Genomic DNA, 19186 nt, shown 5'->3' with positions numbered 1-19186 from the left:
AAGTATATGGAAAGCTTCACGGATTTGCGTGTCACCCTTGTGCACGGGCCATGCTAATCTTCTCTGTAGCATTCCAATTTTAGTATGTGTGCTGCCAAAGAGAGCACGCTCCCTTTCTTAGTTTTTGCTGGGCAATGGGGTAAGCCCCCATCCTAGCAAGAGGTGTCTCTTCATCTTACCTCCCATATGTTACTCCAAACCAAATTATATAATCAAAAAAATCTTAAAGCAAAAGCCCTAAGACAGTTTACTGCCTCCCTCCAACCTCAATCCCCTGTCTCAACCCAGACACCCCACCTCACTGCAGCCCTGTCCTGTGCTCTCCTCCCCACAAGCACTCTCCCTCATTTGCATACCAATGGGCCTAACCCCTGAAAGCCTTGAATCTTACCCCTGGAGACTCTTTTGGTTCCAAACGGAGGCTCACAGCTTCCAGAGAGGTGGGGACTCTGATGGAGAAGTCATGACCCACGGAGGGGTCTGGGTAGACTGTCGCCTGGGGAGGGCAGGGGAGCCAGCCAAGGCAGGCGTGTAGCCAATCAGACTTCTCTTTTTCCTGACGTCCAGCTGTTTCTTCTCCTCCTTCCTCAGCGGGTCCCTCATCCCACTCCTTTGCTTGGTTTGAAAGATTATTTTTCTCCCTCCCTCCACCTCTTCTACTCTCAGCCCCCTATACGTACCCCTCCCCACCTCCCCTCATCTTTTCCTCTCTTTCTCTGTCTGCTACATCTCTCTTTTTCTGGCCCACCGTCTTTGAGAGGGCAGGTGGTTCCCACCTCCTGAGGGGAGACCAACCCCTCAGATTCTGTACTCTCCAAGAAGAGAAGGCAGCAGTGGGGGTATGTGGAGGGATGGGGCTTGGCTTTCCAGTTTTTTCTCCAGCCAGAGAGTGATAAGGCTTTGGTTTCATAGATGCAATCCAAAGATTAAAAGAGGCTCAGCTGAGGTACTCCGACCAGCACCACTACCCACCACCTGGACCTCTAATACAGGACCATAACTGAATAAAGATCACCACAGGGAAAGAGATTCAAAGAGAAGGTGAATGGGGGATGGAGCAGGATTTGATAGCCAACTTCAAGCTCTCTGACGATGATGGGGAGGAAGATATAGGAAATTCTCCCAAATCTATAAGATTGAGCCCTAGAAAAAACCTTCCTGATCATAAACACCAGGAGGCATTGCGTGGGGTCCTCAGGGGGCAGAGGAGACTCCCCCCACTCCATGGTCCCCTACCAAAGATGCATGTGTCAGGAGAGACTCTCCTTTCCCTGGTGCCTTAGGTTGCTGCAGGGCAAGTCCTTGCTGAAGGCACGGGTAAGGGGCTAAGACATTGTCCCCAGGAGTCTGCCAGCCTGCATACATGTTTGCCCAGGTTCATAGGTGAGGCTCCTCCATACTTCCTCCTACTAACCAGATACCGAATCCCAGCTGCATAGTTCTCCTTAGGATCATTTAATCCAAACCTTTCATAGTGCATGTGGGGAAACCGAGGCCCAGCAAGGTGAGGTGACTTGCCCAAGGTCACACAGAGCCAGGGTTAGGTCTTAGATTTCCTGATTCTCAGGCCAGAGAGTTCTCCTTTATTCCTATGACCCTCCCCTTCTTTGCCTCACCCCTGAGGTCCTGAGGCCATGTATCTCCGTGCCCTCAGAAGAGATGGCCTTGGCAGAACTCATCTCTGCCCTGGCACAACAGGTGAAGGGTCAGAGCTAACAGCCTGGCCCCAGGGGCAGTGCTCAGCCTGCAGTGCTCCTGGGCACCAGCTGGTGTGGAGGGGGCTTCCCCAGCTCAAGAACCTTGTCACCAGAGCAACAATTTTTCCTGTGCCCCAGACAGCCCCCCGCGTGTGGAGAGACACGCAGGGCTCTGCTGGTGGAGGGAGAGAGCCCCTGGAGCCAGGAAGGTGCCCAGAAAGCAGAATGCATATGTGGCGGGCTGTCCTCTACTTTCTCTCTACAGTCTAGGCTCTGCAGCCAGAAACCCGAGCCCCCGCCCCGCCCCCCCAGTCAGCCTGGGTGTCACCCGTCCCCACCTCCCACCATTTATTCCCTGCGAAGAATGCAGATGTGACTGTTCATTCATTCCCCCCTGCAGTCTGCTCCCACTCTCCTTTCCCGCTTTCTCGGTGACGCACACCCGCCAGCCCTCCTGCTCTCTGGGCTCTATCGCTGTGCCCCCTGCAATCGGTATTCTCCCACGCACTCGGCCAGCTTGGCCAGATTTGCGGTCACGCCACGCATGCGCCGGCTCACCCACCCCGGACCGCCCCCCCACACCCGCCCCCGGCCCCCGGCCCCCAGTGGAGCAGCTTCTGATTTAGGCTGCACGTCTTAGACCCTCTCCCAGCTTCTGCTCTCGGTTTCACAAACACACCGGCACACATTCTGGTTACCATGGATTTCAGGGAGGGTCCATGGGATGTGTGTGTGTGTGTGTGTGTGTGTGTGTGTGTGAGACCTACGTGGGAACCGTCTAACGATCATGCTGTTGTTCCAGACAGCTCAGCCCCCAGAGAGCCCGGAAAAGGTGGCGGGAGGTGCCGGAGCTGGTCTAATCCGAATCTCATTAGGAAAAGCCGGAGGGCATGATGATGGAACGGAGGTGGCAGGCCCTGGGGACAGAAGTCTGGCCAGCTGACCCTGTTGCTTCCCTGTTCGTGGGCAGAGAGAGAGGCAGGGGTGGAAGTTTCAGGAACCCTCCTGCTTTTTGGACAGCAAGGGTATATTCCCTGCTGAGGGCTTGTAGCTACATAACTGCACGGCTGGAACTCATTTCTCTTCCTCTCTCAGGCACACACACACACACCCCTCATACAGGGTAGACTCCATGTCTTCCAATCTTTTTCTCATGCTGCTTCCCTTCTTTCCTGTTTATGTGCTTTTTCCTCCTTCTCCCACCTGGCAAAATCTGATTCAAACCTTAAGATCCAGCTTAAATGATAGGAGCCATTCTGGTTTCTCCCAGGCAGAAGCAGAGGCCCTCTCCACTATGCTTTCTGTACCCAACATTATTGCAAACACTTAAGACATGCAATTACTAATTCATGGATTTTTCCCTTTATGAATTCCTCAGTGGCGTGGGGTATATATTACTTATCCTTGAATTCTTAGCTGGGAACCTTGCACGTGGTTGATATATGCTGAAAACGTGCTGAATTGAACTGAAGCAGGAAATTAGGGGGCAGGGTGGGAGGGGTGGGACAGCATCCGGCAGTTTTCATTCAAAAGAAGATGGTGTAGTCCAGGAGGACCACAGGGTTGGCTCTGGAACAAACCTTCCACCTGAAGAGAGATTCCAGGGTACCCTGTTTTAGCCCTTCTGTGAACATCTGCATAGCATGTAGACCATTCCAGGTGATGTGGCTGGCCCTTTGCTCACTGCCCTTGATACACCTCTGCCATTGTTTTGTGTATCTTACACTGCCTATCCTCAACTAGTCTGTTAGCTTTTCCTGGTCAGGAATGGTGTCTGTTTTGTGTCTTTTAGTACTGAGCATTTGGGAGACCTCAACAATTTGGTATGTGTGGGTTAAAAAGAACTTGGAGATTTGGGCTTCAAATGTAGCTGTCAGATTACCTGTCTGACTTTAGGGATTATTTTTGTAACAATTGTGAGTTTGGGGGAAATTCACCAAAAAAACTTTTGGAATCATTTTCCTAGAGCTTCTTAAGGATAGGATCCTTTCTCCACCAGTCTTCTCAGAGCAAGGAAGGTGGGAGGCCGGGGGAGAGGGGTGGCAAAGTGACTTTAAGATGCTATTCTCATCTGTTTACACTGTCAAGTTCAAGCAGGGTATTTTTCATATAACTTTATTTTCTCTGCTGTGAAGCATGCTGGAATGTCAAAGTTGTTGCACAAAGTTAATACGGTCTTCAAGAAAGAACAGATATATGTACAGAGTACACATACATACACACCTTCCTACACACCTGTATGTGCATATGTCAGCAGCACTGAGAGAGTTAACTTGTATATGGAGGAGGGGGCTTCCTTAAGCCCAAGGGAAAACAGCACATTGTATGTGGGAGGGTGGTGCTGTAAAGCCAATTTAATTTCCTCTGGTTTACAGATACAGGGAGCAATGGAAGAAGCAGAAATATGCCAGATGCAGCAATAGGATGATGGTGATTTTGTTGCTGCTGAATCAAAACACTTCAGGTTGGCAGGAGCTGGGGAATGACCCCTCCTCCCCGGCGAGTCCCAGGAGCTGTGCTCCCCTGAGGGCCTCATCAGAGGGGCTGAGGGCGCAAGGTGGGGATAAGGTGCAGAAGGGGCTTATCCAGGCCATAGCAACAGGTTGCTTACAGACACAGTAATATCTTGACTCGAAACCAGCTGCAGCCTCGGAGAATGAAGCAGTTGTATGCGAGCATGGGGGATGGAGGCTGTAATGAAATGGGCCCATATTCTGTAAATTAGCAAAAGGGAAAAATAAGAGTATAATGGGAATTTCTTGAAGTTAGGGACCTAGCTTAATCCAATTTCTTAAACATCTCGGGAACTTTTTTCAACCTAACTTGGGAGTGGGCACTGTATCCTAATCATTTCTAGGACATATGCCCCCACCCCCACCAACATACACTCAGAGGCTGTAGAGGGGCAGCATCCCCTAGAGAGAGTTAAGGGGAAGATGAAGTTGAGTCAGCCCTGTGGAACCCAGGCTTCCCTTAGAGGCCTGACACACTGCTCACCTGGGCCAGACAGGGTGGGGTGGGAACTCTGGGGGAAGGAAAGCCCATACAGGGAATAAATTATTGCAAGGGAAAGGGATAATATTTAGGACTCTTCCTGCATTAGAACACGATCTAAAGGATGGAGCTGCATACAGGAACATGAGCGCCAGAGGGTCCTTGGAGGGGCATCTTATCCACCTCCTTGGTGTACCACATGAAAGCTGAGAGCAGAGGGGACCCATAAGGTAAGAGAGCAGATCAGAACAAACTGTATCCTCAACTGGTTTCCTGAAGGTTCCCACTTGTGTTCACTCATGATGGGAATCAGATCCCCCACCTTGGGGCCTCTGTACCTTTGTGCCCTTTAGACCCCAGAGGAGAGAGAGAGACCATGCACATTGCCCATGGCTCTCCAAGTTGGAACCTGAGGCCAACTCCTTGATCTTGGAAAATCACACCAGAGAGATGAGCAGGAACACGGGAGCCAGATGTGGCCAGCACCAGCCACCAGGTGTCACTGCTGTGTCTGTCTTAGAAGGGGAGGCCAATCTGCATAAGTGGAAGAGGCTTCTGGGAGATTTCCAGGTGCTCCACCCCTTCTTGAGCAGTTTCTCAGGAACTGCTTCCCGGGAGTGGAAAGAATTGGGCCATCCTCACTGATAGAGAACAGATGGCGGGGCGGGGTTGGTGGCTCTGTACACTCCACTGTGGATGCTGTGTTCCCCCAGGGCATCAGGCCTCTTATCCAGAGTGGCCAAGGGGACAGCAGGATCCATCTGCACCCACACGGGGCCCAGCCTGGGTCTATGACTCCCACCAGCTGATTCCTAGTTTTTTGAGCCATTCTTCTCCTGGAATGTTCCTCCCTGCTCTTACTCTTGGAACAGAGAGGACCAGCCAGAAGGCTGTGTGCTGAGAAGGAGGGCCCCATCTCATCCCTATGCAGAGACAGCCTGATGCAGGCCCTTGTGTGAATCTCTGACCCTCTGCCCTCCCTCAGCCGTTCCCTTGCACTTCCTTTCCGGAGAACACAGGCTGGCACAGAGCTGGTGCACTGTCTGGTACCAGTGAATGCGGTGGTGGAGCAGCAGTTTTGGAAGATGGGATCCTCGGCCAGGGAGACACGGGTTTCTCAGCCTCTTTGGGCCAGAGCTGCCCACCATGCAGGAGTTTCCAGCAGGACTTCCCAAACCTCACCTCTAGGCTTCCCCTGACCATCTTCTGCTTGCTTTGGCCAGGACAAGATCCAGATGTCAGTTCATAGCCCAGACTTACCCAGGAGTGATGAGGGGAGGAGGAGAGAGAAGAGAATATGAAGTCTTTAGACACACCTCTGTGCTTCTGGGGCCAGAAGTTTGGATGTGCAGTGGGTGTCTTTGAGCTGCGTGGACCAAATCAAGCCTTTGGAAGTCTTGCTCTAGAAGCTGCAGGGGCAGCAGAGTGCGTGGCTTGTCCTTGCATCAGGAGGGTGGGTTAAGAAAGGCAAAGCTGAGAGCAAGAAAAGGAGACAGAGAAAACAAATGGTGGGCACAGGCACCTGGGCCACTGCATTCAAGTGTGGCCAGAGGAGCTCCAGGGGCAGAGTAAGGCCTAGATGACCACAGATTGCAGCAGGCGGAAGCACATCATGAGGTCCAGCGGGATGGGCGGCTTCAGGTAGTTTCCATCCAGCCGCAGGTAGCGGAGGTGTGGCACGTTCTCCAGATCCGAGGAGAAGTCGTGGAAGGCAACTACATCGTTGGGGCAAATCTGGGTCCCATTGATTTCTATGGAGAAAAAGGGGAGAAGTCAGCAGGAGAGATGGGCAGGGGATCAGGCCTGACAGGGCTGGAGTAAAAGACAAAGAGGAAGAAGAGGGTAGACAGGGGCAAGGACTCTAGAGTTTTCCTCTCTGGAACTGGCTGACCAGTTCTTGGGAACGTGTGACCGTGAATGAGTCGACCGTAACCTCCAGACTCCATTTACCCATTTGTGAAACAAATTAAGTTGGAATTGATCAACAATTGTTATTGAAAATTTACTCAGAAGAGTCACAGAGGAAGTAAACTTTCAGCTGAACCTTCAAAGAGAGGATTACAGCAGGTGGAGACCTGGGGATGGTGTCCTGATGCTGTGACCTATTTGAATGATACTGTGGAGGCCAAGAAGCTCATGGCAGGGTTTGGGACCAGTAAACAGTACAATGTGATGTACTAGGAAGACTAAGCTGGAGAGGTAAGTTGTGGCCACCAGTTACGGTAGGCCTTCAGATATTTCACTAAGGATGGGGTCTTTGATTTCCAGTCTGAGGAATGGCACTGAGCAGGACTGTTGTTATGAGATGGATGGTGGGATATATGAACCATAGTATCCTGGAGCGCTAAACCTGGAAGGGTCCTATGATCAGGTTTGTACTATAGAAAGATGAATCTGGCTACAGTGTGGAGAAACAATAGGGGGAAGCAAGATCTGAAGCCAGCCGGTGGATGGGTTACTCTGGAGGTTTTCCTGAGAACAGGATGTGAGGCATGAGGATGAGCAGAAGGTGGTTACATTAACTGAAATAGGGATGACAGGAAGAGGAGAGGGGCCTGGGAAGGGCACGGAGCCCTAGGACATGATGAATCTGTTGATTCTGAAGTTGATTACCGATTCTGGGGAAGGTAAGCTGGAAAGGTAAGTTATGGCCAAATTTTGGTAGGCTTTCAAATGGAAAATGAGTTTCCATTTTCTCCTTCCCCTCTTATTAGATGACAGGAGGTATGGCATCTTCTAAATGGAGGTTTTGATTCTCCCGAAGCCTTGCTTCTTTTATATTCTGTGGGTTGTTGTTGTGGTTGCTCTTCGTCTCCTTCTTCCTCTTCCTCGTCTTCCCTCTCTCCCCTTTCTTCTCTCTTCAACACTGGAGTAGCAGAAAGAGCCCTGACATAGATGGATTTTCTTCCTATGACCCTTGTGACTTTGGACTTTACCACCCTGATGCTCAGTTCTCAAATCTGTGAAATGGTGCGAGTGGGTGTGACCTTTCTGTCTTCAACCTCAGAAGGCTGGATAATACACTGCCCCCCCCCACCCCTGCAGCCTGTTCTTCCACAGTGTGGTAGAAACTTGTCAGCCATGGATTAATCAAGGTATCATTTCTGTCTAGATCTGTGGCCTATACAGCCTCCTGGGGGTAATGTGTTCCATTAGTTTGCTACCTGCAGGGTAAAATTAGACAGTAGTTTTCCCTTTTCCTGAATTTGTTTCTTACAAGATTTTAAGAAGCCTTCCCCTACTTTTGTGTAATTATCTCAGATGAGTGAATAAGCCTGTTCTCCCACCTGCTTGTTTCACTATTATAGAAATTCAAAAATCCCCCTCTCATCCTCTGGCTTGAAAACTAAGGATTCCTAATATTATTTTAGGACTGCTTCTCTTTCCTCGTGGTGTCCTTTATCTGCACAGCTGCTGCATTCCTTGTGTGAACGTAGCCTGATTTTGTCCACGGACCAGATAATATTTTCTCTTTTGTTTTCAAACTGTTCTGCTTATGCTCTACTCAGACCTGACATTTTTGATTGAAGTAAAACTGTGACTTCGAGCCTCTTTTCTGGCCTGCAATTTTTTTATCCCAAGCCCGGGACCCTGTCAATGTAGCTTAGGCAAATTCTGCCTTAAGTGTACTATCTTATATGCGTAAATCTTCCAGCCTTCCAGATAGATTCAGAAAGCACCTGCATACGGACATGTCCTTCTGGCTGCACGTTTTTACCAGTTGTATATACTCTGAGTATATAGCTGCCTCTCTGTGTATGCTTTTTGCAGACTCTTTAAAACCTAGGCTTAGGCTTGGGAAGAAGCCTCTTTCCTCACAGCTACCAGTTTCTGCAGTGGACAGGCCCAGGACATTTCCGAGTCAACATTTAAATGTCACCATTCTGCTTTTAGGAGGATGTCCGGGGCTATATTCCACGTCTACCTTACCTATAGATCTGGAGGGCAAAGGAGCTGGGGCTGATGGGAAGGGGTGGAAGGAGAAAAGCTATTACCCTCCAAGCATGGTATTCTGGGCACTTTATCCATATTAAACTATTAGATCTTCACGTCAACTTTGTGCCACTCTCATTTTACAAATGAGGAAACTTCCCAGAGAGGTCAGATATCCTTTTAAGGTCACATAGATAGTAAGTGGAAAGACCAAGGTTTGAAGACCAGGGCCCCATTGGGTGCTTTTTGCACCCCCCACCATGAGGCTCATGAGAAAGTGTTGAGGCAGCAGAGACTCCAGCTTCCCTCCCAGTGGCTGCACCCCAGCCCTGCCCCCACTCACTCTCGATGCTGTTGTTGTTGAGGTACAGGTGCTCCAGCTTGTTGCTGATGGCAGGCACATTGCTGATCTTGTTGTGCGACAGGTGGAGCACGAGGAGGTTGGAGATGTTAAAGGAGTTCCTGGGGAGGCCCCTGTCTGAGAGCTTGTTGTAGTTGAGGCGAATGAAGGCCAGGTTGGGGAAGCCCTTGAAGTATCCGCTGGGGATGGTCTCGATTTTGTTGCTGTCCAGGTAGAGCTGGTGAATGGCCACGGGGATCTTGGGTGGCATCTTTCTCAAGGTGTTGTGAGCCAGGTTGAGCTGCATGAGGTTTTTAAGGCCCTGGAAGGTGTCGGGCTTGAAGACGCCGTCGCTTAGCCTGTTGTGTTGGAGATCCAGGAGCAGCAGTTTCTCCAGCTTGCTGAAGACGCCGGGTGGGATTCTGGAGATATGGTTCTGGCTTAGCCTCAGCTGCTCTAAGTTCTGGGGCAGAGCCGAGGGCACCTCTTCAAGGTGGTTCTTTTCCATGTAGAGGAACACCAGGCTGGGTAGTTTCTCTAGCACTTTCTGGTCCACCTTGCGAATTCGGTTGTTGTCCAGGTTGATCCACCTCAGTCCCGTGGCGTTCTTGAAGGACTCCACTGGGAGCTCAGTTATGAAGTTGTTCTGGAGATAGAGGTAATGGATGCGGGATGGGATGAGAGGGACCTTTCGAAGATTGCGGCTGTCACAGTAGAGGGCAGACGGGAAATCAGGGGGGCAATAGCACTCCCGGGGACAGTCAGGAAAGATAGATGGAGGGCCTGGTGGGAGGGGAGGAGGCAGGTCTGTAGGCTCCAATGGCTCATGGGGCTGAGGAAAGCTGGGTGTGGGCCTGAGTCTGGGTCTGGGCTGGAGCCTTGGTCTGGGTCTTGGTCGTCTTGTTGGCTGGCCTTGGACCTCTGAGGCCAAGATGAGGAGAAGTGGGAGGAGCCAGCAGAGGGATGACCTCATGATCCAGGTGACGCCCCTGTGGGGAGGAATACAGGAAGTCATCAGCCGGCTGGACCTCAGTAATGAGAGGACATGTCTTTGCGGCTAGAGTTGGTCAGGATGGGCTCCAGGGGCAGCTGTGGGAGGGACCTGTGGAAGCATCTCCTTGTTTGCCTGTATCCAGCAGGTGAGAAAGTAACAAGGGCCGGAGGGCCTGGATCCCTCTCCCAGAGGCCTAGCCACTGAATGTGTTAAGCCTGCTCTGGAGAGTGTGAGCCATCCTGGCAGAAAGCACATTGGGCTGTGAATCAGGAGTCCCGGGGCTTCCTGGAGAAGACCCTTAACCTCTCTAGCCCTCGGTGTCCCCATTTGCATCATGAGAAAATCATCCCTTCACTTATACTCCCCTTACAGGAGGGATGTTAGAATATGTGAGCCATAGAGTCCTGGGGTGTTACATCTGCAGGCTCCTTACGGATCCCATAACTCGGTGGTTTTCAAACTGTGCCCCCATTTCTGTGGAGTCCTCCTGAGAGAGGGAGACCAAGGGGGTGGCCCTGGGGTACCCCCAACCCACCCCTGTGCCAACCTGAGCAGCTCTGTGTTTTTTAATCTGTTATGTATATTGAGGTTTAGCCAAGGCATTCATTTGAAAAAAAAGTTGCATTGCTAAAAATGTTTTGAAATCCACCAATCAAGTCCAGACTTGACTAGTTATAAAAATTGAGTACTGGAGGAAAGAAGTAGCTTGTGAAGGCCAGGAAGCTATGTAACAGCAGACCCAGGACAAAACCCCAGGTCTCCATGGGCTCACAGCGCTCTTGGGAAGGAAGTGCTGCAGGTACCCTTGTGTCTGCCCTTGATCACCCCTCACCCCCAGCGCTCAGCTCAGAGAATGCTGGTCTTTGCCAGCAGGATACACACCAAGAATTTCTCCCCAGATGTGGAGGATCCTGGGGAAATAAACAAGGAAGGAACTGAAAGCTATGGGGAATACAACAAACTAGTGAATATAACAAAAAGGAAGCAGACTCATAGGTATATAGAACAAACTAGTGGTTACTAGTGGGGAGAGAGAAGCAGGAAGGGGCAATACAGAGGTAGGGGATTAAGAGGTATAAACTATTATGTATAAAATAAACTAGGATATATTGTACAACACTCAGAATATAGCCAATATTTTATAATAACTATAAATGGAGTATAACCTTTAAAAATTGTGAATCACCATATTGTACACCTGTAACTTATATAATATTGTACATCAACTATACTTCGATTTAAAAAAAGGCTGTGGGGGTCATTTCTTCTGACCTGGTATTGCTGCTTTCCATATCCATTGGAGTTGGTGGGATTGAGGTGGGATATAAAGAAGAACTTCCTGCCTCAGAGACATAGTGGAATAGGTTGCTAAAGGATGTTTTCGGGTTGCCCTTCCCCTTGGTCCTGATGACACCTCAGACAGGGCCATGTAGTTTGAGTTGAATTAAGCTGGGGAAATTGCAGTAGACCCAAGTCTGCAGATGGAAATTGGCTTCTCCCATAGACTTGCTCCCCTGGCCTGGCTGGGTTACCTGTACTTTCCCCTCCCAGGGCCATCATCCCTGTGACAGCCCCTCTGGTCTCCCTCTGGGGTCTCTGTTTCCACATTGCTTCCAATGGCCCTCCTTGCTGCTGCTTCACAGTTGTGGTGGTCTGTCCCTCTCCTTCCTGGGGTCTGGGACACACTGGAGATGCAGGTTTCTTGGGGTGCCCTGCAAGAGAGTGGGCTGGAGTGTATCCCCAGCTGCATCTGGACCCTGTGAAGCCTCTGTTCCAGGCTTCCCCTCTCTTTCCTTGGAGCCCACATCTTTCCTTGTGTGACCCAGTGCCAGCTTCCTGCTGGCTTTGCTCAAAGGAAGACGATAGAAGCCCCTCACCAGCTACTTAGTCCTGAGTCCGATGCTCGGGAGGAGCTGAATGCGACAAGAAACAGGAAAGAGGGCAGAGCCCACCCTGGAGGGGCAGAGGGCGTCTCCCCACACCTTTCACACATACCCCCTGGACACCCAGCCTGCACACTCTCACACACACACCACTCCTCTCCCCGTACCACACACATAAGCAAACGCACGCCCTCCTGTCATCTGTGTGCAAGAGTGAGGCCTCATAGAGCATACTGAGTATGGGAAGGAAGGAGAGGAAGAAGGCGGAAGACAGATGAGGACGGAGGAGGGAAGAGACTGCCCTGCAGCTTCTGTTGCTTCTTCACCTCCCTCTAAGGTGGTCTCTTCCCAGGCAGACCTCTCCAAGGGGTCCCGGAGTACCATGTCCCCTGGGCCTCCCATCACAAAGGACCTTGCAGTTAGATTCTTGTCTTTATCTCCAGTTGAGGATGTAACAGTCTTGGGGATACACCAAAAGGACTGAGAGGAAAAGACATTCATTGTAAAACCAAACTTGAGTCTTGTTGCCGGACCCCACACCACTTGTAACTGGTGAACCATGAATTAATATGTTACAAGTCCTGTAATTTTCTTGAAAATAGCACAACCATATTGCACATAGATTTTAAACAGGTGGTTAAAACATTAGTGTACTAAACTCAAACATTTTTAAGAGCCCCAATTTTTGTGACCTTGAATTTTTTTGCTTTGGAGTTTTTTATTTCCTGATCACCCAGAAGCCTGACAATAAGCAAGAGATCTCTCGTGGTGTGAGAAGCCCTGCCCTGGGGAGTCTTCCCAGGCTGGCTGGGACCTCTATCCCTTCATTGCCTTTGTCACCAAGAGCATCTACCTGGTGCTGGGCCCTGAGGGAAGCAAGAAAAGCTCGTCCAGAGTGGAAGCCTGCTCTGTGAGGCACTGTGACTCTGACTCAGGCAGCTGGCCCTCGCTCAGGGGTGTTTATTGGTGGTTCAGGGCCTGGGCAGCAAGCACTTGGCCTCATTGTCAGGGGTGACAGAATCACAGGTTAGTCACAGCTCCACCTGGCAGGCCTGCCCCCGACTCCTTCCATCCACGTGAACACAGGACTTCCTCATCCCCACCGCCTATGCCAGACCTTTTGGGAACTTCTCTTATCTTCCCATGGGTCCTCTGACCCTTCTACACTCTAGACCTCTGGGGCTGGCCAAGCTCCTCTCAGAGATGAGAGGAGGTTCCCACGGAGAAGCTCCTGGGCCTGTTCCGTGGAGAAACTGGATCTGTTCAATTCCCCTTCTCTTAGCCTGTGGCTGAACCATTCTGTGTGTGTGTGTTTGTGTGTGTGTGTGTGTTCGCACACGCACACACTTCCTTCTTTAGGAAATAGTGCTCATTTCTAAGGCTTTTCTCATCAGGCAGTGCGCCGTCCTGCTGGAGTCTGGGCAGCCCCCAGAGTCTAAGTCTCCAAACCAGAATTTGTGACAGACTGGAGGTCCTTGGACTCCAAGGGGAGCCGCAGTCTTCCTCACAAAGCCCAGACTCACACCTTCTTATGTTCCTGTCTTCCAGAACCTTCTGTCCAGTCATAACAGTGCCTTAGGCTGGGTCGTAAGTGTGTGTGAGTTTTAAATTTCGTATGCCTTTGCAAGCACGCCTCCCAGCTTTCTGCCAGGCTTTGCTCACTGCTTGCTCAATGAACGCGTGTGGACCACCTAGAACCACTCACCTCTTCCTGCAGCCTGTTCACCAGCATCGGTTCTCAGAACGCTGCTCGTTTGTGGGGGGAAAGCAATTGCTTTGACTGACCCAAAATTCACTCCCTCATTTAAGAACATTTTCTTTTTTTCTTTTTAATAAATTTATTTATTTATCTTTTGGCTGTGCTGGGTCTTCATTGCTGCACGCAGGCTTTCTCTAGTTGCGGTGAGTGGGGGCTGCTCTTCGTTACGGTGCGCGGGCTTCTCATTGCGGTGGCTTCTCTTGTTGCGGAGCACGGGCTCTAGGCACGCGGGCTCAGTAGTTGTGGCTCACGGGCTTAGTTGCTCTGCGGCATGTGGGATCTTCCCGGACCAGGGCTCGAACCCATGTCCCCTGCACTGGCAGGTGGATTCTTAACCACTGTGCCACCAGGGAAGCCCTAAGAACATTTTCTAAGAGAGTTTTAAATTCAAATTTCAGTTCCAAGTATTAGAGATTTGGGCTTGAATCCTGGCTCTGACCCTCTTCCTCAGGCCCCAGGCTCCTCAACTGTGTGAGGATCACACACATTAAGTCATGTTGTAGAGCATAAAATCTCTACAGATGGCAGTGGTTTCGTTTATTCATTTATTTGTTTATAAAAGGGCATATTCTCTAGAGAGACTCTGACCTATTTGTTTATTTTTTTTAGGCCGCGCTGTGTGGCATGTGGGATCTTAGTTCCCCAACCAGGGATTGAGCCCATGCCCTCTGCACTGGGAGCACAGAGTCTCAACCTCTGGACCACCAGGGAAGTCCGAGAGACTCTGATTTTTAAAGTGAGATAGCCCTGTCCCTGCTTAGCTCATAAATTCATTCATTTAAGGTTCAAACTCCCAGGATCCTTGCAATGTTTAGCCTCAGGACTGGGGGCAGGGTTGAGGTCCACATGGGTTTGCCAAGTCATTAGGGCAGGTTTACGGGTAATTGGCTTTGTATGGAGAGAGTCTAGGATTGGGGCTGGGCTGGGAGTGAGGTTGGATGTGTCTCCCCGGGTTAAAGAAGGATGACTCCACGCTACTTCCTGGTGTTCTTCTTTCTTGTCAGATTTCCCATCTAGCTTGTCTCCCCTGAGCCTCCATGGCTTAACACAGCCAGTGACCCTACCACGGAGGATGGGGTTGCCCCTGGACACACCCATGGACATTGGGATGACCCTCTTTCTTTATTCCCTTCCTTCTGTCCTAAACTCAGACTTCTGAAAGCCATCCTGTTCCCTTTATCTCTTTCTGAAGCCCAGAAGAGAGTTAGAAGCTAGGCGAATCAGATGGTCTCTGATCAGCTGTTAGCAGAGGAGTGAGGCAGGCCCAGCCAGGCTGCCTGAGACTCTTCCAAGGCCTCCAAGTAGGGCTTGTGGGGTCCTGAGGTAAGGAAAGGGTTGACATGGAGGCGTGATAAATTCAGCACATCACTGATGCACTGTCCCTTTCCTGGGGAGTGAAATCAGAGTAAGGGTGAGCCTGATTGGGGCAGAGACAGGGAGCGCATCATGGTGCATATTAGACAGGGGACGTGGGGTCACAGCCCGTCTACCTTGACCTAGTGACGTGACCCTGTTCTCGCCTCAGTTTCCTTATCTGTAAAATGGAGATAACGAAGTTTTCCCTATCCCTATCTTCCTCATCCAGTTGTTTTCAGAAGTGTGATAAGCAACTTTAAAATGTGCTACAGATCAGAAAGTGCTAAAAATCAATATAACACTATTATGGAGAGACAATCTGTCTCCCCAGTGTCTACCACCAGGCAAAGTGTAAACACAGTGTTTTTTTGGCCTCAGGCCACTAGTCTAGAAGAGCAAGTTTTCCATTCCAAGGGCCTGGGGAAGAAACAAGCGTGAGAATGGCTCTAGTCCTCTGACAGCCTGTCACCTCACCGTATCCTTCTCTCTGCCTCCATCCCCTAACATCTCCAAGCCCTGAAAAAAAGCATACAAGAATCTGTCTGATGCACTGGGTGCTTGTAGATGTGGGTCTCAACCCTGCAACTCATCAGCTGTTTAGCCGGGTACTCTTGAGAAATCTCTTACCTCTACTAAGCTTCAGTTTCCTCATCTGTAAAATGGGCATACTAACACCTTCTTATCAGATTATTTTGAAGGTTAAGTGAGGAAATGTGTGAAAAGTGAGGCTCAGTGAATGTTAAGCTATTATTGACATTATTTCAAAGTAATGGGGTCTCTTTCCCTCCAGCTTGGCCAGAGGACAGGCCTGCCCTCCACCGAAAGGCTGATCTTTGCAGGCGGGCACATGGATTTCTCCCAACCTTCCTACACAGAGCAATTTCCTCCTCTTTGGGGCCTGTGAGACCACACTTGGGTCTCAGAACCAACAAATTAGAGAGAACACAGATGCCTCTGGCCATTCGGGGAACGTTTACTCTGTCCCTCCAATTCAGTAACCCCCACCCCTAGCATTTCTGAAGCAGGTGAGGGGATGCTGACCAGGGACGGTGCACTCTGCTGTCCTCAGCAGGCTGTGGAGTCCCACTGTGGCCCGTGACTTCCCATCCCAACCTGTTGCACCTGGCCTTTCTGCCCCTTCCAGCTTCTCCCACAGGCCCAATAAATAGGGCTGCCGCCCCCTCTCCCAGGAAGGCGAAGGGGGAGTGTTCAGCCCATCCTCTGTGTGAGCCCGTCAGAACAGACAGCTGTTGGGCAGGGGAGGGGGGGCATCTAGAAGGGATGGAGGGGAGCCGCACGCATGCCCCTGGGGGCCCAGGGAAGGCAGATTAGCAGGTAAGAGGAAACATAAACTCTTTGGAGGTACCTTGGGGGAACTTTCTTTCTGGAATGTACCCCCACGACATACCTGTCAGTGCTTACAAGGAGAAGGGAGGGTGAGAGCTCACAGGAGGTCTTCCCTGTTCCCTCAGGTGCTTGTTTCTACTCCGCAAAAGAGGGTGGCCCACTTGGGACCCTCGGGAGCTCCTCCATCAGACAGTCCTTGTCCAGGAAGCCACACAGCCCTTCTGTGCAGCTAACAGCCTGGGCTCTTCAATTCCACACAGGTCTCCTTCAAGCCCCTGGTTCAGGTTCTCAAGCCCTAGCTGACCCTCAAGTCCTAAGACAACAATAGATTCCTGGGTCTTGATCCAGTGGGTCTGGAGCAAGGGGTCCAGGCATCTATATTTTTAGTAAGCACCCCTCTCCCCCTCCCCTGCACTCAGGGCGTTTGGAAGAGCAACCATATTTGGAGACCCTGCTCTTGCCCATGCCCTGCCTGCCTTGGGATAGCACTCTGTGTTGTCAAAGAGGAATGAGCTGGGGAGATGGAGAGGAACCACTCTATTTGGAAACAAGCCCCATTCAGTTGGCCACTTCAGTTTTCCCCTCCCTGACTGATTAAGGAACTGCTGTCTTTTTTCCTCTCCCACAGGGACCCCTTACCAATGTGGGATAATTTTGAAGTGGCTTTAAAGAGAAATCTTTTCTAGCTGCCCGCAGAAAAAAGAAATGAATTGCCCCCAGAGCTGGGAATTAGTACCTCCAAAGTCAGAGCTACTAGGAAGACACTGTGCAGGTTGGAAACCTGCTTTTCTCTCTCCCACTCAATTAAGTTCTGAAGAACGAAGAAATCCTTCCAGCTCCTGCAGTTGTTCATGCCCTTCCTACTCCGCCTGGACTCAGGACACATGATTTCTTTTGGCTCTGCCATCTCAGTGGGGAGACACACTTTCTCTTTTCTCTTACAGCTGGGGAGGCGTGTGAGAGGGCAAGAGACAAGATGCAGCGTGCGTGAGCGTGCCTGTGTGTGTCCCTGCCAGTGTCTCATCGCTGTGTGCTCTAGCCCTGCATGTCAAATGCGGAAGAGTGGAGGTGAATGGACAGGATGCCTTCATATGGTGTGCGTATCCGTGGGTGTGCATGTGGAGCGAGAGCGCAGCCTCTGTGTGACACGTGTGTGCGCCTGTGACAGTGTGTGACAAAACGTGAAAGGTGCAGAGAGATGGGTTCTAGAGTAGGGTTTCTATGGGAACTTGATCTGTAGAAACACCGTGCGCAGCGTAACTCTGCGCTACAACAAACATCTGTACCAAGAAAGTTTAGCTTTCGCAGCAAGCAAATACATGGGTACAGAATGATGCAGAGAGGGAAGAGCGTGGAGAAGAAATGAGGAAGACTAATGTGAGCTCCTTCGAAAGGAGAAACATTTGGTGGAAGGAAGGAAAGAAGGATGGAAGGAAGGGAGGGAGGGAGGGAGGGAGGGAGGAAGGAAGGAAGGAGAGGATACAGACTAGATCAATAAACTAGCTTGGATAGAGCAGGAAGAAACTGGCTGGCGGCAGGAGCCTTCCTGCCCATCTCCAGACTGGACTTACCTGCACCACCTTCCTCTCCTCTCAGCTCTGGGTTTCGTCGGCAAGGCTCCCTCCGTTTCCCCCCGCCCTTTGGTGGAGCTGTGGCAGCAGAGAGCCAGCGAGGAGTTCTGATCTCCTAGTGGTGTGTGCCTGCTTGTGTTTGCCTGGCTTTTCTTCCACCGGATCCTACTGGGGTGGGGAGGTTAGGTGGGGGGAGGGCCGGGCAAATTGTAAGGAGGGAGGGGAGGAGTGAGGAAGGGAGGAGAGAAGGGAGGGATGGAGGGGAGAAGGGAGGGAGGAGAGAAGAGAGGGAGGGAGCTTGGGAAAGGAGGAATGACAACAATAAAGTCTTTATTTAGCAGCCAAGACTCCCAAAGACTTCATCCACACACCATGCCCACTAACGGACCCGTTTTTAATAACATTTCCTTCTGCTGCTGCTGCTTCTGGGAGGGAGATTGTTTGACCCATGTTGGAAAACAGGCCAAATTAACAGAGGAAAAGGAATGAAAAGCGTCAGACTCTTTCATTCCTCCTTCTAACAATTGCCTTTCTTCTAATGCCCCTCACTCTCCTGCTGTTACATTCCCAAATGTGAGGAGTGTGGGATGTGTCCTCTGAGCAGTGACAATCCTTCCCTGGGTCATCTTGTCTAGGAGGTTGCTAAGGGAATGGAGTCTTGCTGCGTGTGAGTTAGCACAAGAGACAGCCTTGGTTTGGCTGCCAGGATGCTCTGAGGACCAGAGATGGAAAAGTCTGGCCTGGGATCACACTGCAAAGGTAAGGCAGAATAAAGATTTTATGTAAGACCTAAAGTCACTGTCCGTGTGAACAACGTCAGTGTCTTTTTTCAGCTTCTCCATGTATATCACACTCAGGAGAGAGTTGAAGGCTGTATGGTCATCACACAAAGTACATGAGGAAACCCAAACGTCCCCTGTCCATGTCACCCCAGAAGACCCACTCAAGTAAGACCATCACCTCTAACAATTCTCGTCAGTTAAAAAACTGCAACACACTTGTAGCTAAGTGTTAAGTAACAGCCCGTCGAAACTGCCTGCCACCTCAGCTGATTACTTAGAAAACTTGATGATGTTTACTTTTTCTATCATCAGGTCCCTGGAGAGCTGCTTCATTGGAAGCATTGGCTGGGAGAGCATTTTGCGATTCACTGGCTTCATATAGCCAGACCCTTAGCCTCCTCCAGAAAGAGGTGGCTCCTCCAGAAAGAGCTGCCCTTCTTGGAGTCTCGGGGACACCAATTGGCGAAGCTTCACCCTAAGGGAGGTATCTATCTCTTTTTGGCGTGTCAAGGACAATATGAGGTGAAGGC

General features: G+C 50.6%; 1 protein-coding gene and 1 non-coding gene across 2 annotated transcripts; both read right to left on the bottom strand.

Moving 5' to 3' along the window:
- Positions 1-107, bottom strand: LOC115803108 (U6 spliceosomal RNA). Its single transcript, XR_004023771.1, has one exon. It is a non-coding gene; the product is annotated as a U6 spliceosomal RNA (small nuclear RNA).
- A 2246-nt stretch (positions 108-2353) lies between these two features.
- PRELP (proline and arginine rich end leucine rich repeat protein) lies at positions 2354-18032 on the bottom strand. Its single transcript, XM_022593733.3, has 3 exons — positions 17875-18032; positions 8968-9953; positions 2354-6442 (listed from the first exon to the last, which is right to left on the bottom strand). Exons 2-3 carry the CDS (start codon positions 9935-9937, stop codon positions 6267-6269), a joined length of 1146 nt encoding a protein of 381 aa, XP_022449441.1. The 5' UTR covers positions 9938-9953; positions 17875-18032; the 3' UTR covers positions 2354-6266.
- Positions 18033-19186: the final 1154 nt, after the last annotated feature.

The sequence above is a fragment of the Delphinapterus leucas genome, chromosome 1, assembly GCF_059928025.1.
Source record: "Delphinapterus leucas isolate spDelLeu-1000000601 "Yukka" chromosome 1, BTC_Dleu_Yukka2, whole genome shotgun sequence".
Lineage (NCBI taxonomy): Eukaryota > Metazoa > Chordata > Mammalia > Artiodactyla > Monodontidae > Delphinapterus > Delphinapterus leucas.
The sequence above is the reverse complement of the archived record's forward strand: the minus strand, read 5'-3'. Positions and strand labels throughout refer to the sequence as shown.